General features: G+C 46.0%; 1 protein-coding gene across 2 annotated transcripts in view; it reads right to left on the reverse strand.

Moving 5' to 3' along the window:
* Nucleotides 1-18,723, reverse strand: part of DMRT1 (doublesex and mab-3 related transcription factor 1) — a 107,718-nt gene that overhangs the window by 85,712 nt on the left and 3,283 nt on the right. For both annotated transcript variants that reach the window (XM_060610129.3, XM_060610128.3), the window contains exon 2: nucleotides 17,613-17,796. In XM_060610129.3, coding sequence (XP_060466112.2) covers nucleotides 17,613-17,796 — 184 coding nt within the window. The remainder of the gene's footprint in view (nucleotides 1-17,612; nucleotides 17,797-18,723) is intronic.

Raw genomic sequence — 18,723 nt, forward strand, 5'->3', positions numbered from 1 at the left:
TTCATTTTCAAACATTTTGTTTTCAAAAACCGTTTATGTTCCACACACATTTGGAAGTGTTATTAAAAATGAAAACTTCTAGGGGCACCTGGGTTGCTCAGACAGTTAAGCGTCTGACTTTGACTCAAGTCATGCTCTCACAGTTCGTGGGTTTGAGTCCCGCATCAGGCTCTGTGCTGACAGCTCAGAGCCTGGAGCCTACTTCGGATTCTGTGTCTCCTTCTCTCACGGACCCTCTTTTGCTCGAGCTCTCTCCCTCTCTCTCTCTCAAAAATAAATAAAGCACTCGGTCTCTATCTCTAAAAAAATAAATAAAACGTTAAAATAAAAACGTATAAAACTAAACACAAACATTATCCTCACCACCAGACAGACCTCATTTTGTTGGGCAACAGTTGAGACTCACCTAGTTCAGCTTCTGCGCCCTTCTTCTGGAAGGTGGTGATGTCTAAGTGTCTTCCCCCCCCGCCCCCACCAGGTCTGTGCCGACCCTCTCTTCTTTTTCTTCTGACACACAAGGCCAAAGGTTTCTAAAATGTCCTCCTTCTGTCCAAACCCTCAAGGGCAGCAAGGTACTGATGGGACTTTACCTGTTTTGCTGAAGGCTAGTTCCTTGTCTCAGAGCCCTGAGTACTTGTGTGGCTACACAACATTCCCATACCCTTAGAAAGGATAAGAGATGGCTAACACTACAGGCAGAGGTCAGTAAAATTAGTAAAACAAAGAAAAGTGAGGCCAAGAAAAGGGAGAAGCTTACTCCTATTTTAATGTGAGGACACAATACATTTCCTGTGTGTAAGCATCAAGATGCTGAATTGGAAGACCCCTGGGTGGCTCAGTCGGTTAAGCGTCCAACTTCGGCTCAAGTCATGATCTCACAGTTCTTGAGTTCGAGCCCCACGTCGGGCTCCCTACTGACAGCTCAGAGCCTGGAGCCTGCTTCACATTCTGTGTCTCCCTCTTTCTCTGCCCCTCCCCCGTGCTTGTTCTCGTTCTTTCTCTCTCAAAAAAAAAAAAAAAAAATTAAAAAAACTTTAAAAGGAAGACCCCTGAATTGGAAGAACCAATATTTTTTAAATGTCTATACTATGCAAAGCAATCTACAGATTCAATGCAATCCCCATCAGAATACCAACAGCCTTTTTTCACACGACTAGAACAAATAATCCTAAAATTTGTAGAACCACGGCAGATGCCAAATTGCCAAAGAAATCTTGAAAAAAAAGGAAAAAAGAGAACAAAGCCAGAGGTATCACAATCCCAGATTTCAAGATATACTACAAAACTACAGTAATTAAAACAGTATGGGACTGGTACAAAAACAGACACATAGATCAATGGAACAAAACAGCCCAGAAGTAAACCCACGATTATATGGTCAATCTTCAACAAAGCAGAAAAGAATACGCAATGAGAAAAGACAGTCTCTTCAATAAATGGTGCTGGGAAAACCGGATCACCTTCTTACACCATTCACAAAACCTCAAATAAAAAACTTCTGCAGAGCAAAGGAAACAATCAAGAAAACAAAAACCCAACCTACTGAGTGGGAGAATGTATTTGCAAATGATATGTCCAATAAGGGGTTAATATCCAAATTATGTAAAGAACTTCTGTGACTCAACACCAAAAAAAACCCAAATAATCTTATTTAAAAATGGGTAGAAGACCTCAATAGAGATTTTTTTTTCCAAAGAAGACATCCAGATGGCCAATACACACATGGAAAGATGGCCAATCATCACTCATCAGGAGAATGTAAATCAAAACCACAATGAGATATTACCTCACATCTGTCAGAATGGCTAAATTCAAAAACACAAGAAACAACAAGCGTTGGCAAGAATGTGGAAAAAAAGGAACCCTCGTGCACTGTTGGTGGGAATGTTAAACTGGTGCAGCCACTGTGGAAAACAGTATGGAGGGTCCTCAAAAAATTAAAGACAGAATTACCATATGATCCAGCAATTCCAGTCTAGCGTGTATCAAAAAGATATATGCATCTCTATGTTTACTGCAGCATTACGTACAATAGCCGAGATGTGGAAGCAACCCAAGGGTGCATCAACTGATGAATGGATAAAGATGTGGTACATCACACAACAGAATATTACTCAGTCATAAAAAGAAAGATCTTACCATTTGCAGCGACATGACTACAACTAGAGAATATAATGGTAAGTGAAATAAGTCATTCAGAGAAAGACAAATACCATATGATTGCGCTCAGGTGGGATTTAAGAAACAAAACAAAGAAAAAGAGATGACAGAAAAACAGACTCAACTACAGAGAACAAACCAGTGGTTGGCAGGGGGTGGGCAATGGGTGAAAGAGGTAAAGGGGATCAAGAACACACTTAATCATGAGGAGCATCGAACAATGTATAGAAATGCTGAACCATTACATTGTATACCTGAAAATGGTATACCACTGTACGTTAATCGTACTTGAATAAAAATTTAAGATGCACGCCAGAGATTCCTGGCCATCAGGATGCAGGTGGGGTGGAGGGAAATGTGACAGGCTACATAACCTTCACCCAGGGACATCACCCTTTTCCTATCAGTTCATGTGGCTTTGTCTGTGCAAGAAACCACGTCATGGCTTTAGGACGGACCGAACCCAAGCTCACTGTCCCGCTCCCCCCATCAGTATCTGAGACTTGAGTGCTAAACACGTTTATGTGCTTTGTCAGGGTTGACAAAGACCCTTCACATACACTTCTTAGGGGAGCACCGTAAACTGGGCAGGCATTATTATTCTCTCCATATCACAAATGAAGAAACAGACAAAGAAGTGAAGCCAAGTGCTCAAAATCAGAGAGGTGGCAGGTACCTCAGCCAGGTCTCGGACTCTGGATCTTAGGTTTTTGTTTTTAAATATTTTTTAATGTTTATTTGTATTTTCGAGAGAGAGACAGAGACAGCGCAGGAGTGGGAGAGGAGCAGAGAGAGAGGGAGACCCAGAATCCGAAGCAGGCTCCGGGCTCTGAGCTGTCAGCACAGAGCCCGACAACGGGGCTCGAACTCATGAACCGTGAGATCATGACCTGAACCAAAGTCGGGATGTTTAACCAACTGAGCTACCCAGGCACCCCTGGATCTTAGGTTTCCTTCATGACATGGGGCTTCCTCCCCAGGTATGAAGTTTCAAGAGACCAGCCAAACTCTTTTTCTAGATGCCTTCAATCTCCAAGACCTCTGAATAAGCTTCTACTACCATATGTCCTTCTTCCGGGGAGGAACCCAGCACAGCCACGTGGTACTAACAACCTGCCCCAGGAGAAGCAGGGCCCTGGGTATGTCCCACATCAACTAAAGCAAGCAATAAAATTACTCTGAAGTATTTGATGGTAACGTGCACTCTAATTTCATGTAACACTGGTAAGAGAAATTTTACTCTCTAGTAAGCAGAATATCTGACTAGACGTTACATCCCATTCCCCAGTCACGCCATACCAGTTTACTACACACCCAATAGTCCTCCTGTACGCACCTGCCAGACCACAACACTGGACATGACCCTGAGATGGTTTAAGCCATTGGGGCCATCAGATTAACATGAGGTCTGCCCAAGGTTAAACTGAGGAGCAGAAGCTGGAAGAATACGAAGGACACAACAGATTTAGCCATCTGCCATGTCCGTTTTCACTTGGCTAACGGCCGGCTCAGGGGGAACCAGAAGAGCCACGGGCTTCGGCTCCTCTTTCTCCACCTGACCCCCAAGGAGTGCGGTCACCAGGGCTCAGGCCTTGGGCCCCTCATCTCTGCAGTCTGTCCGCAAGTGGTCTCACAGAACACCAGCTGGTCTCTCGAAACACCAGGCAATGGGGGAGCTGGGGGCTGCACCTCACACCACAGAGGACCAGTCTCCATAATGAATGAGGGACACCTAGATGTGGGGGATTCAGCAGAGAAGCGGGCAAAGGACACACACGGAAAAAATTACAAATGGCCCTTAAACGTGTGAAAAAAGGTTCAACCTCACTAACGCAAGAAAAAAGATGATCACGTACCAGATTTGTTTTCTACTGCCATACAACAATTACCACAAACTTAGCAGCTTAAAGCAACACAGATTTATTATCTTCCAGCTCTGTGGGCCCAAAGTCTAACGCGAGTCTCTCTGGGCTAAAAGCAAGGCATCCACAGGGCTGCACTCTCTTCTGGAGGCTCCAGGGGAGGGTCTGGGGCCTTGCTCAGTCAGGGTGCCGGCAGAGCTCAGTTCCTGGCAGCAGGAGGACTGAGATCCACTGTCCCTGCTGGCTGTCAGCTGAGGGCTGTCCCAAGTTCCTAGAGGCCTCCCGAACTCTTGGCCTCGGGGTCCCTTCTTCCACCTCCAAAGCCAGCAAAGGTCAAGGCTCCTGCTTCAAACCCCGCCCCTCCGTAACTCCTCCCACTGTGGTATATTGCGGGGCGGGGGGTAGGGGGGGTGTGGGGTGGTGGGCAGCCAGGAAGGCTCCTCCAGTTCTCCGGATTCACACCACTAGAAGGGACCCACCTGAAAAATCCAGGACCACCTCCCCATCCCAAAATGCCTGACTTCATCACATCTGCCATCGAAGGTGATATCCTCACAAGTCCCAGGCTGGGGTGTGGCATTTCTCGGGGGGCATTACTTTAACGACCACAGCAACGTACAACGCTTCACCTGTCAGGCCGGTAAGGCGCCCACGACACCCTACCTACCACTGGCAATGATGCGGCAGCCGCTCTCTGCAGGGGGTGCCGTCCACGAGATCCCCCAAAGTTGCATTTAAACTGACCTCCCAAAGAGACCTCGGGTCCCACCATTTCTTTCCATCTCTACTCCCCCCGCCCCCGTGCGAGCAGCTCTCCCCCCGCCTGGGCACTTGCAGCCTTCACTTCTGTTTCTGAGTGCAGCCCCCAGCAGCAGAGAGACCTGAGGAGAGAGTAAATCAGGTCACGTCACTCAGTGCTTCAACACTCCAGTGACTTCCCATTGCACTCCTAATAAAACCCCAACTCTCTCCCGTCCTGTCAGGCCCCCGGAGATGTGGTCTCCAGTGACGGCAGCCCCTGCTTTTGGCACACGGGCCTCCTTCCCATTCCAAGCGACCTCTCTGCCCCACCTGGAAGTCTCTTGCCCCAGGCCTTGACCACAAGGGCTCACTATCACTCAGGACTGGCTCCCATGGACTCCCCTTAGAGAGGCTCCCTTTCCTGAACTATCCTATCAAACACCCACTGTCCCCTTGGACACGACCATCATATCATTTTGTCTTTCTTCATAGCTGTGAACACTTTCTGAAAATACCTTGTGTTTACTAGTGTACTTATTTATAAACTGTCTCCCCTCCTGGATCTGTAAGATCCGCGTGAGGCACACACTTTTTATGTGCTGCTGACTATCCCATGCCTAGAAAAAGGTCTGACCCAAGTCGCATGATGAACATTTGCTGACTGAATGAAAAATTAGATTAAAAAAAAAAAAAAAAAAAAAAAAACAGAAGGAAGAAAGGGAAGAAAGGAGGGAATCTTGTTCAGAAAGCAGACTCACCAACCAAGATAATTCAATGCAGTTCAGCAAACATATTAGTGTTTGATATATGCAATCTGCTTCCCTAAATTTACTCATAGCCTATATTTTAGATAAACCTCAAACCTCAGGACCAGAGTTAAGGGGTAGTGCAAAAACAGTCGTTTTATAAGTGTTGAGATCAATAGTCATCTGTTAATATGTAATGAACTGATATTGGATGGTTGAAGCAATATCTAAGAATTCTTAATACCAATAAACATCAAAAACCCTGTTATTACTAGAATACTGAATCGATATTTTCTTTTGACAAGAAACCAGCTATTTATAGTATACTTTAAGAGTTTCTTGTGCATTTTTTCTCCCGAAAAGCATGTTCAGTGGGCTTGTACAGTAACACCAGATTAATGATTGTGATGTCCACCAAGAGACATCAGGAGACTACAGTAAACTGGGTTTGAACTGTCATTTGCTTCAGCAACGGGGACCAACATTTATGTGAATTTTCTTAGGGGAGTCGAAACGGCTGTCACACTGAATTTTTTTAAGTTGAAAACTAAGAGACAGAGGCTGGAACAGAAACACAGATCTGCACTACAGAGTTGCCTGTGACAACGACAAAAGGGACTCTGACAAGTCAAGAACCCACGGGATGGTGGCCGGAGCCACGGGTCCCACAGGCATCCCTACCCTTCTCCCCTTGCTTCACAGCACCGCACGGAACACTGCAAGTCTCGGAGGAGTTGAGATCACCTGCCAGAGGTACAGAATTTATAGTCTCCTGAAGGGGGTGTTAGCAGACACTCCCCTGTGCCCCTTTCTCTATAAACCTCAGTCCTTGGAGAAACATCAGTCCTCATTACCCCAGAGCCATGGATTAGCGCAGCGTGTAAAACAGAGAGAGAAATCCGCAATAAAGCAGAACTTGAGGGGCTGGGAGAAGAGGAGGAGAAAGAAAGGATGCGGACAGAGATAAAAAGGGCTCATCTTATCTCATGTGAGTCTACAGGTGATTTCAAAGACCGAGAAGCTTTGAAGAAAGCTGTGCCAGCAAAACAGTTAATGAGAGGGAGAGAATGGGGAGTTACTGCTTGGTGGGGATGGGCTTTCCGTTTAGGAAGATGAAAAAAATTCTGGAGACGAATGGTGGGGACAGCGGCACAGCAGCCTGACTGCTGCAGGCCACAAAACTGCACGCCAGCAAGAGTCAAAATGGTCAATTTTATGCCATGTATATTTTGACGCGATAAAAATTTTTAAAAAGTCAGTTACATAAAACAACAGGAGGTACGGAAAGGCGTCCACAAGATGCAAAAAATAGTGAGTGATGAGTGGGTGGTCAATGGACAGGACTCTTGAATCAGCAGTTAATAGGAATCCATGGTTCAAGGACTCCGGGGGCAAGCCAAACAGATGACACAGGTGAGCTTTTGGACACGCAAGAGTTTCCCATGACAGAAAACGCAAGGCTGTGTCACACGATGACAACACCTACTGCTGTGACCAGCTATTGGCAGTAAATTCTAAGACAGTCTATGAACCATACCCTTTTCCCACCGGAATATGGAGGACAGGGGTCCATATTCACCAACCCTCAGCTTTTCACTTTTGGGTTCCACCAAAACAATGGTGGTTTTTCATGTTCAGAAATCCAAGGATAAAAGTTATTCTTGCCAAGTTTCTAAGGCAACAGAATTCTTTCTCCATTGTTCTGAGGAAATGCTTGTCCCCCAAGGTCTGAAGAGTTACGTTAGCCAAAATACGGCAAAGAAAGCCCATCACCAGGTCCTCCGTGGTGTACCTTCTCAAACACCATTCCTTTCACTAAAAACTGTATGTGATAACGAGGTAAAAGAGGAAACACTGTAAGAGACTGAATATTAACCTATTTCCAGTGAAAATAAAATGCAAACCTAGAGAATCCTCCATGATCTAAACTTCTGGTCATCAAGGAGACTCTCACTGGGTTTTATATCTGTAACATTTACCAGGATGAAGGTATCTTACCTTTTAATTTTAAAAAACTTGGGGCGCCTGGGTAGCTCAGTCAGTTAAGTGTCCGACTTCAGCTCAGGTCATGATCTCAGGATTCATGGGTTCAAGCTCAACGCGAGGCTCTGTGCTGACAGCTCTGAGCCCGGAGCCTGCTTCAGATTCTGTGTCTCCCTCTCTCTCTGCCCTCTCTCTCTCTATCTCTCAAAAATAAACATTAAAAAAATTTTAAAAACTTAAGTTTGGGGACACCCACCTGGGTGGTTCAGTCAGTTAGGCATCTGACTCTTGATTTCAACTCAGGTCACGATCTCATGGTTCATGAGTTCGAGTCCCAGGTCAGGCTCTGTGCTGACGTTGCAGAGCTTGCTAGGGATCCTCTCTCTCCACCCCTTCCCCACTTGCATTCCTCTCTCTCTCTCCCTCAAAATAAATAAACTTAAAAAAAATAATAAGCAGTAAAAAAACCTAAGTTTGAATTTTCTGGAACCCTCATACCGTCCTTGTGGGAATGTAAAACAATGCAGCCTCTTTGGAAAACATTCTCAAAAGTTCTTAAAAAGGTTAAAAAACATAGTGTTACCATATGATTCAGCAATTGGGACTACTTGGTACATACCTAAGAAAATGAAACGCACGTTCATACAAAAACTGGTACAAAAACGTTACAGAAAAATTACTCCTAAGAGCCAAAAAGTGTAAGCAACCCAAATGTCCATCAGTTGATGAAAAAAATAGGATATATGCATATAATGGAATATTAATTTAAAAAATGAAGGGGCACCTGGGTGGCCAGTCAGTTGAGCCTCCAACTCTTAATTTCGGCTTAGGTCATGATCTCACAGTTGTGAGATCGAGCCCCACATCAGGCTCCGTGCTGGGCACGGAGCTTGCTTAGGATTCTCTCTCTCTGCCTGCCCTCCCCTGCTTGCGCGTGCTCTCTCTCTCTCTCAAAATAAATAAATAAACTTTAATTTACAAATTAGTAATTAATGCATGCTACAACATGGATAAACTTTGCTAACATCAGGATAAGTGAAAGAAGCCAGACACAAAAGGCCACATACATGATTTCATTTACAGGAAGTGTCCAAAAACACAAAATGTCCAGAGTAGGTAAATCTATGTGGACAGAAAACATATTAGTGGTTACCTAGGGCTGGTATGGGGATTGGGAGGAGGGTAGTGACTGCTAATGGACAGAGTTTCATTTTAGGAGGAGGCAAAAATGTTCCACAATTAGAGTCTGGTGATGGTTGCACAACTCCGTGAATTCACCAAAAAACAATGAGTTGTGCATTTTAAATACAGGAATTATATAGTACATGAATTACACCTCTGAGTTGTTAAATTATGTTTGGCTTTTTAGCATTTCAAAAATTCGAATACATTTTAAGAATATCACAAAACAAAAATGTACATTGATCAATGATTTTACTCCCTGACATCTGCAGATGGGTGCATGGCCACTAGTCTAGTGCTTTAACCTTTTTACTTTTTATTTTTTTATTTTTATGGCGGGGGGGAGGGCAGAGAGAGAGAGGAAGAGAGAGAATCTCAAGCAGGCACCACGCTGTCAGCACAGAGCCTAAAGTGAGGCTTGATCCCACAAACCCTGACATCATGGCCTGAGCCGAAATCAAGAAACGGACGCTTAGCCAACCATGCCACCCAGGCACCTGCCTCCCCCCACCCCCCGCCAACAACTAGTCCAGTGTTTAAAACACAACTTCCAATGTTAACTATCACCATTCACTCACTCAACAATGGTTTATGGCCGCTTACTGTAAAACCAGGTACTGCGCTGTGCACATGGGCACGGGGATAAACAAAATACAGTCCCTGCCCAGAAGATCACATTTTCACAAAGGATTGATAAAGATGTAAACCTATCAAAACGTTTTCATGTCTTTTGCAAATGCTGTTACACAACTAATTTGTGCCTGAAACCCAGCATTTATCTTTTTTGTGGCTCTAGATGTTTTCTAACTTTTCTCTTTAGCCACAGGGAGACCAGAAGGCTACCTCCTGTGTACCTTGTTGACTGCCACTGCTCTCCGGAAATACTATCTACAGAGAATTTCTATCAGCCCAATTAATTGCCACGTCTGCCACGCAAGCAAAGACTTCCCTCGGAAGAAATAAAATCGAGGGAGAGCCGATCTAAAATGACGGATACTTGATGACCGGCACCATGACTCTTCAGGGTTTCTTTTTTGTATTCGAGCCTCCAACTGTAGCTTCGGTGAAGGAGTTTTTGTTTTGTACAACATTCTAGAAATTTCCCTGACTGTGAAAGTAAAACTGAGGAATACTTTTATCAAAAGTCTTTTTAAAAACAAGTATCTACATTTTCTATTCTAATAGAAATTGAGAACTCCGTCTAGAATCGATGGAGCTCGTCTCATATAAGTGGCCAGAATTCCTCAAAAGTGAATCTTCAAAGCAGTTTAGATGAAATGCTTTGGGTATTCATTTAAATGAAGTGCTTCCTTCTGTACAATAATGGAAAACTGCAAAGATAACAACTGAAATGAGGGCGCCTGGGTGGCTCAGTCGGTTAAGCGTTTGACTTTGGCTCAGGTTGTCATCTCATGGTTCGTGAGTTCAAGCCCCACATTGGGCCCTGTGCTAACAGGTCAGAGCTTGAGCCTGCTTCAGATTCTGTGTCTCCCTCTCTCTGCCCCTCCCCAGCTTGCACTCTGTCTCTCTCTCAAAAATAAACATTAAAAATTTTTTAATTGAAATGTTATTTTTTAAATGTTTATTTATTTTTGAGACAGAGAGAGAGAAAGAAAGAGACAGAGAGAGAAATCACAAGTGGGGAAGGGACAGAGAGACAGGGAGACACAGAATCTGAAGCAGGCTCCAGGCTCTGAGCTGTCAGCACAGCTGACATAATTTAACCCTGGCCGACTCAGGGCTCGAACTCACAGGCCAGAAGGTCATGACCGGAGCCGAAGTCAGGTACTTAACCGCCTGAGCCACCCAGGTACCCCTGGAATGTTATTTTAAATTTAAACAACTCCACACAGGGTTTTCAGGTCAGTGAAACAATTCTGTGTGACACGACAATGGTGGGTACAGATGGTCATTAAATTTGTCCAAACCCATAGAACACACAACACGAAGCCTGGATCCTCATGTAAACTACAAAGTTCAGGGGTAACGACATGTCCACACAGGTTCAACTGTACCAAGTGTCCTGCTCTGGTGGGGGACGTTGATGGCAGGGGAGGCTGTGCATGTGTGGGGACGGGGGCACACAGGAAATCCCTGTGCCTTCCTCTTCGCCACGACGTGAACCTGTAACTGCTCTAAAGAATAAGGTTTATTTAAAAAAAAAAAAAAAATCTAAACTCAGTATCTTCTGTTGTTAATTCATCGGCCACAGTTCTTACTGGTAAGAGCTGCATGGACACACGATTCCATTTTCAAACTGCCACATTTCCCATTTGTAAAGCACGGAGAAGACACACAATGAAACGTGTTCCCCTACCAGCATGTGCTTGCTCCCTGTGTATGCTCGAGTGAGATTACTGTGAAGGAAGAGCAGCGAAGTTGGAGGCGGTGGGGGGTGCCCATCATTATCAGACACAGACCTGACTGACCCTTCCAACAGGGGAAAGGTGAGTGAAAGTGGGCCACAGGCCACAGGAGGCCCGGCAGCAGGGGGGAGGCCAGAGACGGTAGGAGGTGGTCTGATGCGAGGGAGTGTGACTGTGAATGTGTGTGGAAGTGCCCGGTGCTCCAGAAGGGAGGACCCCAAGGGCGATAACATTCAGGTCCCTACTTACAAAGGACACACATGCGCCAGATGAGCTACAATGCAACCCTTCATCTGACAGCTGTGCCCAGAAAAGGAGAGGCCAAGAACCACGCAGACCTCAGCGTGAGCCATGCGAGAAACAGCCTCCGACTGGTTGCGCAGGAGTTGAAGGACAAGCGGAATATAAAACAGGGGCGCCTGGGTGGCTCAGTTGGTTAAGCATCCGACTTCGGCTCAGGTCATGATCTCACGGTCCGTGGGTTCAGGCCCCAGGTCAGGTTCTGCGCTGACAGCTCTGAGCCTGGAGCCTGCTTCCGATTCTGTGTCTCCCTCTCTCTCTCTGTCCCTCCCCCATTCACACTCTGTCTCTCTCAAAAATAAAAAACATTAAAAAAATAAAATGAAAACTAAAACAAAGAGGAATGCAAATTTTAAAGAGGAAGAACGCCTATGTGAGACTTTTTAAAGTCAACTGGTAATTTTGAAAGTTAAGATGTATTTTATGCTAGGGGCGCCTGGGTGGCTCAGACGGTTAAGTGTCAGACTTCAGCTCAGGTCATGATCTCACGATTTGTGAGTTCCAGCCCCGCATCGGGCTCTGTGCTGACAGCTCAGAGCTTGGAGCCTGCTTCGAATTCTGTGTCTCCCTCTGTCTCTGCCCCTCCCCTGCTCACACTCTGTCTCTCTCAAAAATGAATAAATGTTAAAAGAAAAAATTCTAAGACATATTTTACGCTAAAATTAAAAATGGAAAACCGCAGAGATAATGTTGAATAGTTGCGGTTAACTCACTGTTATTTACAATAAAAAATGCTTTTTTTTTTCTTTGCCATTGCACTGAAAATGATCCTGCTAGCGTAAGAAACAACAATGAATAGGGCAATGCTTCAAAAGGCTGTTTCTTCCACGGTAATACCCACAGTCATAGATGAAAATAATAGTAAGAAATTGTTTCCACCCCATTATTCTAGGAATCTTTGGTAGATGGTAGCCAGTCTCTGGTTAAGGAGTGGAGAGACTTTCCTCTAAGGTACGGGATCCTATTCAGAGGGAGTCTGCTCTCCAATAAGTGAAAACAACAGCTTGGTGATGAACCCAATTAATTTCCTTCACAGCATCCTTAGAATGCAACCAATAATATGGGCAATAATTCTTGGGTGCTTTCCACTCTCACTTTGGCACTTTTGGGAGCCAAAAGGAGATAACTAAGAAACTTCAAGGACATGAAAATCTACTGAATTTCACTAGGCTACTGCCCTTGTAGACACTAAACATTAGATATTAGAGGGAGAAGGGGAACAGCATGCCTCCGTGTGAGTAGGGCAACTATTCCCTGACCACACTGGCAGCTTTCACCCCTCACTAAATAAAGTTCTAGCCTTTCACATTTATATGATGGAAGGCTAACCCAGTAAAAAATTCCAAGCTGTGGGGCACCTGGGTGGCTCAGTCGGTTGAGCTTCCGACTAGCTCAGGTCATGATCTCGCGGTTCAGGAGTTCCAGCCCCTTCTCAGGCTATCTGCTGTTGGCACAGGGGCTGGAGCCTGCTTCGGATCCTCTACCTTCCTCTCTCTCTGCCCCTCCCCCACGCTCACTCGCATGAGCTCACTCTCAAAACCAAACATTAAAAGAAATTCCAAGATGTTTTAAGAAAAAAAAAAAACTAAACTAACTTCAAGTAGGAACAATGCACTCCCATTAAGTTAAATACATGAATAATAGACCTACAAAAGCGAAAGACGAGACACATAAGCCTATATGTCCAGCCAGTAATCCTGGAATGCCAAACAGAAGGGATTTGAGGGTTGGGATTGGAAGTACAACCCCATTTCAATGAATATGCTTTTGTACTCTTTCCCTTTTACTGCATGAAGTTAACTGTTATTTCAAATAAATCCCAATCTGGAAGTTTAATATAAGCTCTACTTATGTGTTAGCAGCAAACTATCTTAAGTTGGGCCCCACGTGCTTCACAAACCTTGAAGGACACTCTTCAGTCTGTCTATCTCTCTTGGTTCTCTCTCTCTCTCCCACCTCCCTTCCTCTCTGTTCCTCCCTCTATATATTTATGTAGTTCACCTCTACTGGTTTTTCTGTCTTTCTCTTGCTCATATCCTAGCTCAGTCCAGAAATTATCAATCTCCACTCAAGAGCCTTGGTGCAAGCCTTGGGGTGCCTGGGTGGCTCAGTCGGTTAAGCGTCTGACTCTTGATTTTGGCTCAGGTCGTGATCTCAAGGTTCCTGAGACTGAGCCCTGCACTGGGCTCTGAGCTGACAGCATGGAGCCTGCTTGGGATTCTCTCTCTCTCTCTCTCTCTCTCTCTCTCTCTCTGTCTGCCCACCCCCCCCCCCCCCCGCTCTAGGAGTGAGACCGTGTACCTGGGGCTCTTGCCCCATGGAGGTGGGCTGACAAGGGGAGAGCCCACAGGCAGAGGGCCTCCAGAGCGATGCCTCCCAAGCACACGAGCACAGCACATTGGCTTCCTCATTCCCTCCTGCTGAGTGTTGAGTCCAAGACTCCAAAATGACTCCAAGGTCTACCAGCTCCATAGGCAAAAAAAGACAATCTGGTCATATCCTCCTTGACCCTGAACCTTCTAGCTTGCTCCCCTGCTGCTTCTATTTGTGACTTTCCCTGCTGCTACTCTGAAATACTCTTCGAGAACGTCTTTGTCATGCTGAACTCCATCAACCCTGAGATCCTTCTCTAAAGCTCCTCTCTTGGGTATACAATCCAACTCCGACATCCCTTCCACAAGGTGGAGTGCAGGACAGCTGGCTAAGCCAGGCTTACCTGTGGTGCCCTGTAAACTGCCCTGCTTGGACATCTACCCATCACGGGCCTCTCGCTCTGTTCCTCCCCATGAAGATCGGTGGCCACAGCCTTCTAGAACAACAGTGAATGGCAGGGACTTCTGTCCCTAATTAAGTTGTTCTTAATTTCTTGGGTAGCCCTAAATCCCTTCTGAAGATTAAACCACAGCCTCGAATTGTGATTGGTCCTTTTGACAAGGAAACATGGCAACTGTTCCCCCAGCCTCTCTTCACAGGCAGGTAAAATGGAAAATCCATGGGCTTTGAGGCCTTACAGCCCTGGACAGAATCCAAGTTCAACTCAGCTTTTTTCTGGGGCAGCTCCCTTACCACTGGTTTCCTTAGCTGTAATGGGGAATAGTTCCTACCTCAGAAGATGTTTGTGAAAATCAAATGAGTTACTCCCCTCTTTATTCCTCTGACACACCCCTTTCCCATTTCAGCCCTCCAGCGAAATCCACCAGACCAGCCCTTGACCCAGTATTATTTGGTAATCAACCTTAAACACAGCGTATAATCTCAAAGTGTAAAGATCCCACTGCTGATAAATGTATTCAGTCCTTCCTAACAAAAGGGAAGTCTGGAAACCCTTTGTAAGCCTACATTATGAGAAACCAAGCCAAAGAAAGAAAACACGGTTCTCCTTGTAAACTATAGAACCTAGACCCGCAGCAATACTCACAGTGAGAGGTACACAGGCACACCTACCTGCTGCACAGAGACAAGGGTTCCATCTCTCACTGGCTTTCTTTGGTGCCCCCTTACCTTTACCTTCTTTATAATGGTCAGGACTCAGGCTTCAAAACCCTCAAAGACCTCCTCCCCCATTTTTGATATGAGGAAACAAAAGGCCCAGAGAGCTTAAGTGACTTGTTTGAAGTTGCACAGCGAATAAGTGGCAAGGCAGCTGAATAACTTCAGCCCCGCTGAACAAACCGAGTAACTCAAGAAAAGCTTAGTCAAGAGGAATCACACTGCAAGGCTGTATTTCAGGGACCCTTAGTGGACTCTAAAGATCTTCTATGAATCTCAGCATATGTTTTTATTTATTTTATTTTTATTTTATTTTAGAGAGAGAACATGAGTTGGGGAGAGGGGCAGAGGGAGAATGAGACAGAATCTTAAGCAGGTTCCAAGCTCAGCATGGAGCTGGGTGCGGGGCTCGATCCAACAACCCTGGGATCATGACCTGAGCCGAAATCAAAAGTTGGTTGCTCAACTGACTGAGCCACCCAGATGCCCTTCGGCATGAGTTTTTAGCATGTAATACAGTGGACTACCAAACAACACAGATTTGAACTGCAAAGGTCCACTGACACGTGAATTTTTTAAAATAAATACAGCAGTTCTTTTAACGTATTTTCTCCCCCTTATGACATTCTTCATAACATTTCTTCTCTCTAGCTTACTTCATTATAAAAATATATTATATAACACACATAACATACAAAATATCTGTTTTATATCATTGACTGTTTTATATCATTGGTAAGGCTTCTACTCAACAGTAGCCTATTAGCAGTTAAGTTGTTGGCAAGCCAAAGGTTATACATGCATTTTTGACTGTGCAGGGTGTTGGTACTCCTGACCCCCGTGTTGTTAAGGGTCAACAGTAGAAATATTTGTCAACAGGATTTCACAGATCTTGGTGGATTTCCTAGAACTCCTGCATTCTAGGCCAGTGCCATTCAAAGGAACTCTGCAAAAAATGGAAATGTACACTTTCTGATAGTTTAAATAATTAGAACCTGAGCTCTAAGTGCCTTCTGAGCACTTGAAGTGTGGTAGTGCAACTGAGGAGCTAAAGGTTTTAAGTTTTTAAACGCATTTTTTTTTATAATGGTAAAATGCACGTAACGTAAAATCTCCCATCTTAACCACTTTTAAATGCACGCTTCAGTGACATTAAACACCTCTGTAATGTTGCCACCATTGCCACCATCTGTCTCCAGCACTCTTCGCGTCTTGTAAAGTGCAGCTCTACACCCACAGAACACTAACTTGCCATTCCCTTCTCCCCCCAGCCCCTGGCAACCACCAATCCACTTTCTGTCCCTATGATTTTGATACTCTAAGTATATAAGCAGAACCATATGGTATCCGTCTTTTTGTGACCAGCTCATTTCGCTTAGCATAATATTCTCAAGATGATCCATGTTTTAGTGTGTGGCAGAATTCCCTTCTTCTTGGGGCGTCTCAGTGGGTTGAGTGTCTGATTTGGGCTCAGGCCATGATCTCACAATTCGTGGGTTCAAGCCCTGCGTCTGGCTCTGGGCTGACAGCTCAGAGCCTGGAGCCTGCTTCAGATTCTGGGTCTCCCTCTCTCTCTCTGCCTCTCCCTTGCTCACACTACGTCTCTCTCTCTCTCTCTCTCTCTCTCTCTCTCTCAAAAATAAATAAACATTAAAAAAAGGTTAAAAAAAAAGTTTAGAATTCCCTTCCTCCTAAAGGGTGAATAACATTCCACTATATGTATAGACCACATTACCACATTTTTGTTACTCACTCATCTGTCCGTGGACACACGGGTTGCTTCCACATTATGAATGCTATTATCAACGTGGGTGTACAAGTATAGGGGTCTCTACGAGACCCTGCTTCCAGTTCTTTTGGGTACAAACCCAGAAGAGGTGTTGCTGAGTCACAGATCATTCTCTTTGCTATGTTTGGAAGAAACGCCATATTGTTTTCTATGTCAGCTACACCATTTTATATTTCCACGAAGAGTGCACAAAGGATCCAATTTCCTCCCATCCTTGCCAATGTTGTTATTTTCTGGGGTTTTGTTTGTTTTTATTTTTATTTTTTTTGAGAGCCGCCAACCTAATGGGTGCAAAGTGGTATTTCACTATAGTTCTGACTTGCGTTTCCCTAATGATCGCTAACGCTCATTGTATACCTTCTTTGGTCTCATGTTTTCATCTTATTTCACTGTACTTAGGTTAACTTTAAATGGCCACACCTGGCAAGGGGCGTCCATCCTGGACAGTGCAACTCTAGACCATCATGATTGCTGAGGTCATTTGGAGACCAGTTTAGCACAATGAGCTCTGGAGGCACATGGACCACGTCAGATACTTTCTGGCTCAGTGGACTCAGCCGGTCACTTAACCTTCCTACCCCTCAGGACCTTTGCAGACACTTTCCCCAAATGGACCGCAGTCCTTGCCAGAGAAATGGGACTTACGGTTCTAGAACACAAGGATCTTTACCTCCCACCAAGAGGACCTCAAAACAGAGGGTGGACTGAGATGAACTCTGGGCCGATCTCAGCCCTCTGATATCCAGTGAGTCTGACTCTGTCCAGATTCAGACTTAGCTATTAGCCAATGGGAAAGCAAAGCTACCAGACTTCCAATTCGAGAATTCCTGGCCATCTCCTTCGTGAGGCAGCCAAAAACAGACCCACAGAGGGAGACCGCTTACGTTCTGGATGTGACGCGTGGCGCAGGCCAGTCCCGAGACCATTTTCGTGGACCGCGGCCCTTTTTTCGTCCCGGCCGGCGAGGCGACCACATGCGCCTCAGGCCCCTTACCTGATGCGGCAGTGGTGGGGGTGCTGGCCGGCCCCGGCTGCGAGGGGCTGCTGCTCTCGGTCATCAGGCACGGGTTGTTGCCATTGCTCTCTCTCTTGACAAGCAGTTCGGCAGCACTGGGCAGCGGGATGGGGTGGCTGATCCCCAGCTCCTCCTCCTGGGCCTGCTGCCTTCTCAGGGCCACCTGCAAGCACAGGGCAGCAGGTCAGCCCTCCTGCACCCCCCCACCCCCGTCACCTGGACAGCACAGCTGCGCCACAACCACCAGGCCCCCGTCCCCCCCAGGCGTGCTGATTTAGGGGCTTCAGGACGGAGGCCCAAGATCCTCTCATTCCTTGCAAAAGAAAGCCACCCCGGTACCTAGGAGGTGCAGCCAAAGTGGAAGGTGGTTTAGAGCCCACGGTAGGTCACAGCCTGTCCCTTACACCTAGGACTATGTAAAGGAGCAGGAAATGAGCCTGGCCAGGGAGGATGGGCGGGGCGGGGGGGGGGGGGGGGGGGGAAACACCCGTAGAGTCAGCCAAGCAGAGTTGTTCAATCTGAAGAGAAGTCAGCGAGGGTAGAACAGGAAGGAAGGAGAGTGAGGTCACTCACTCCTTCTCTCCACACATAAAAGGCCGCCATGCTGGGAACAGCAACCAGCAAGATTCAGTGAGATTGGAGTCCACCATCCCAAGGTACTCACTGTTGAAAAGCAGAAGCAGGAGGTGCACATGGGCAGCCACACTCACCACACAATGTGGCAAACACCACAGGACAGGGACACATCGACCCCCACAGCAGGACTCTGGAGACAGAGATGGCTTTGAGTGCAAGAATCAGCCAGAAGTGGTACTGGAACAGGGCCTCGAAGGACAGAATGAGGAACGCCTGGACCGGCAAGAAGGAAGGGTCAGAACAACATAGCACAGGGGAGCAGGGTAGGTGGGAAAGGCAGGGGCTGCCCAGGAAACCCCACAGGGCCCTGATCTCTGGAATGGAGGAGCACGCAGAGCCAAAATGGGAGGAAGGGGCTGGAACACCGTGTTGAGGTCCCTGGGGAAAGGAAGGGAAGGGAGAGGCTGCAGGGGGAAAGAAAGGCAGAGGACAGGCTGGAAGGAAGGAGCCAGAA

The sequence above is a fragment of the Panthera onca genome, chromosome D4 (assembly GCF_046562875.1).
Source record: "Panthera onca isolate mPanOnc1 chromosome D4, mPanOnc1 haplotype 2, whole genome shotgun sequence".
Classification (NCBI taxonomy): Eukaryota; Metazoa; Chordata; class Mammalia; order Carnivora; family Felidae; genus Panthera; species Panthera onca.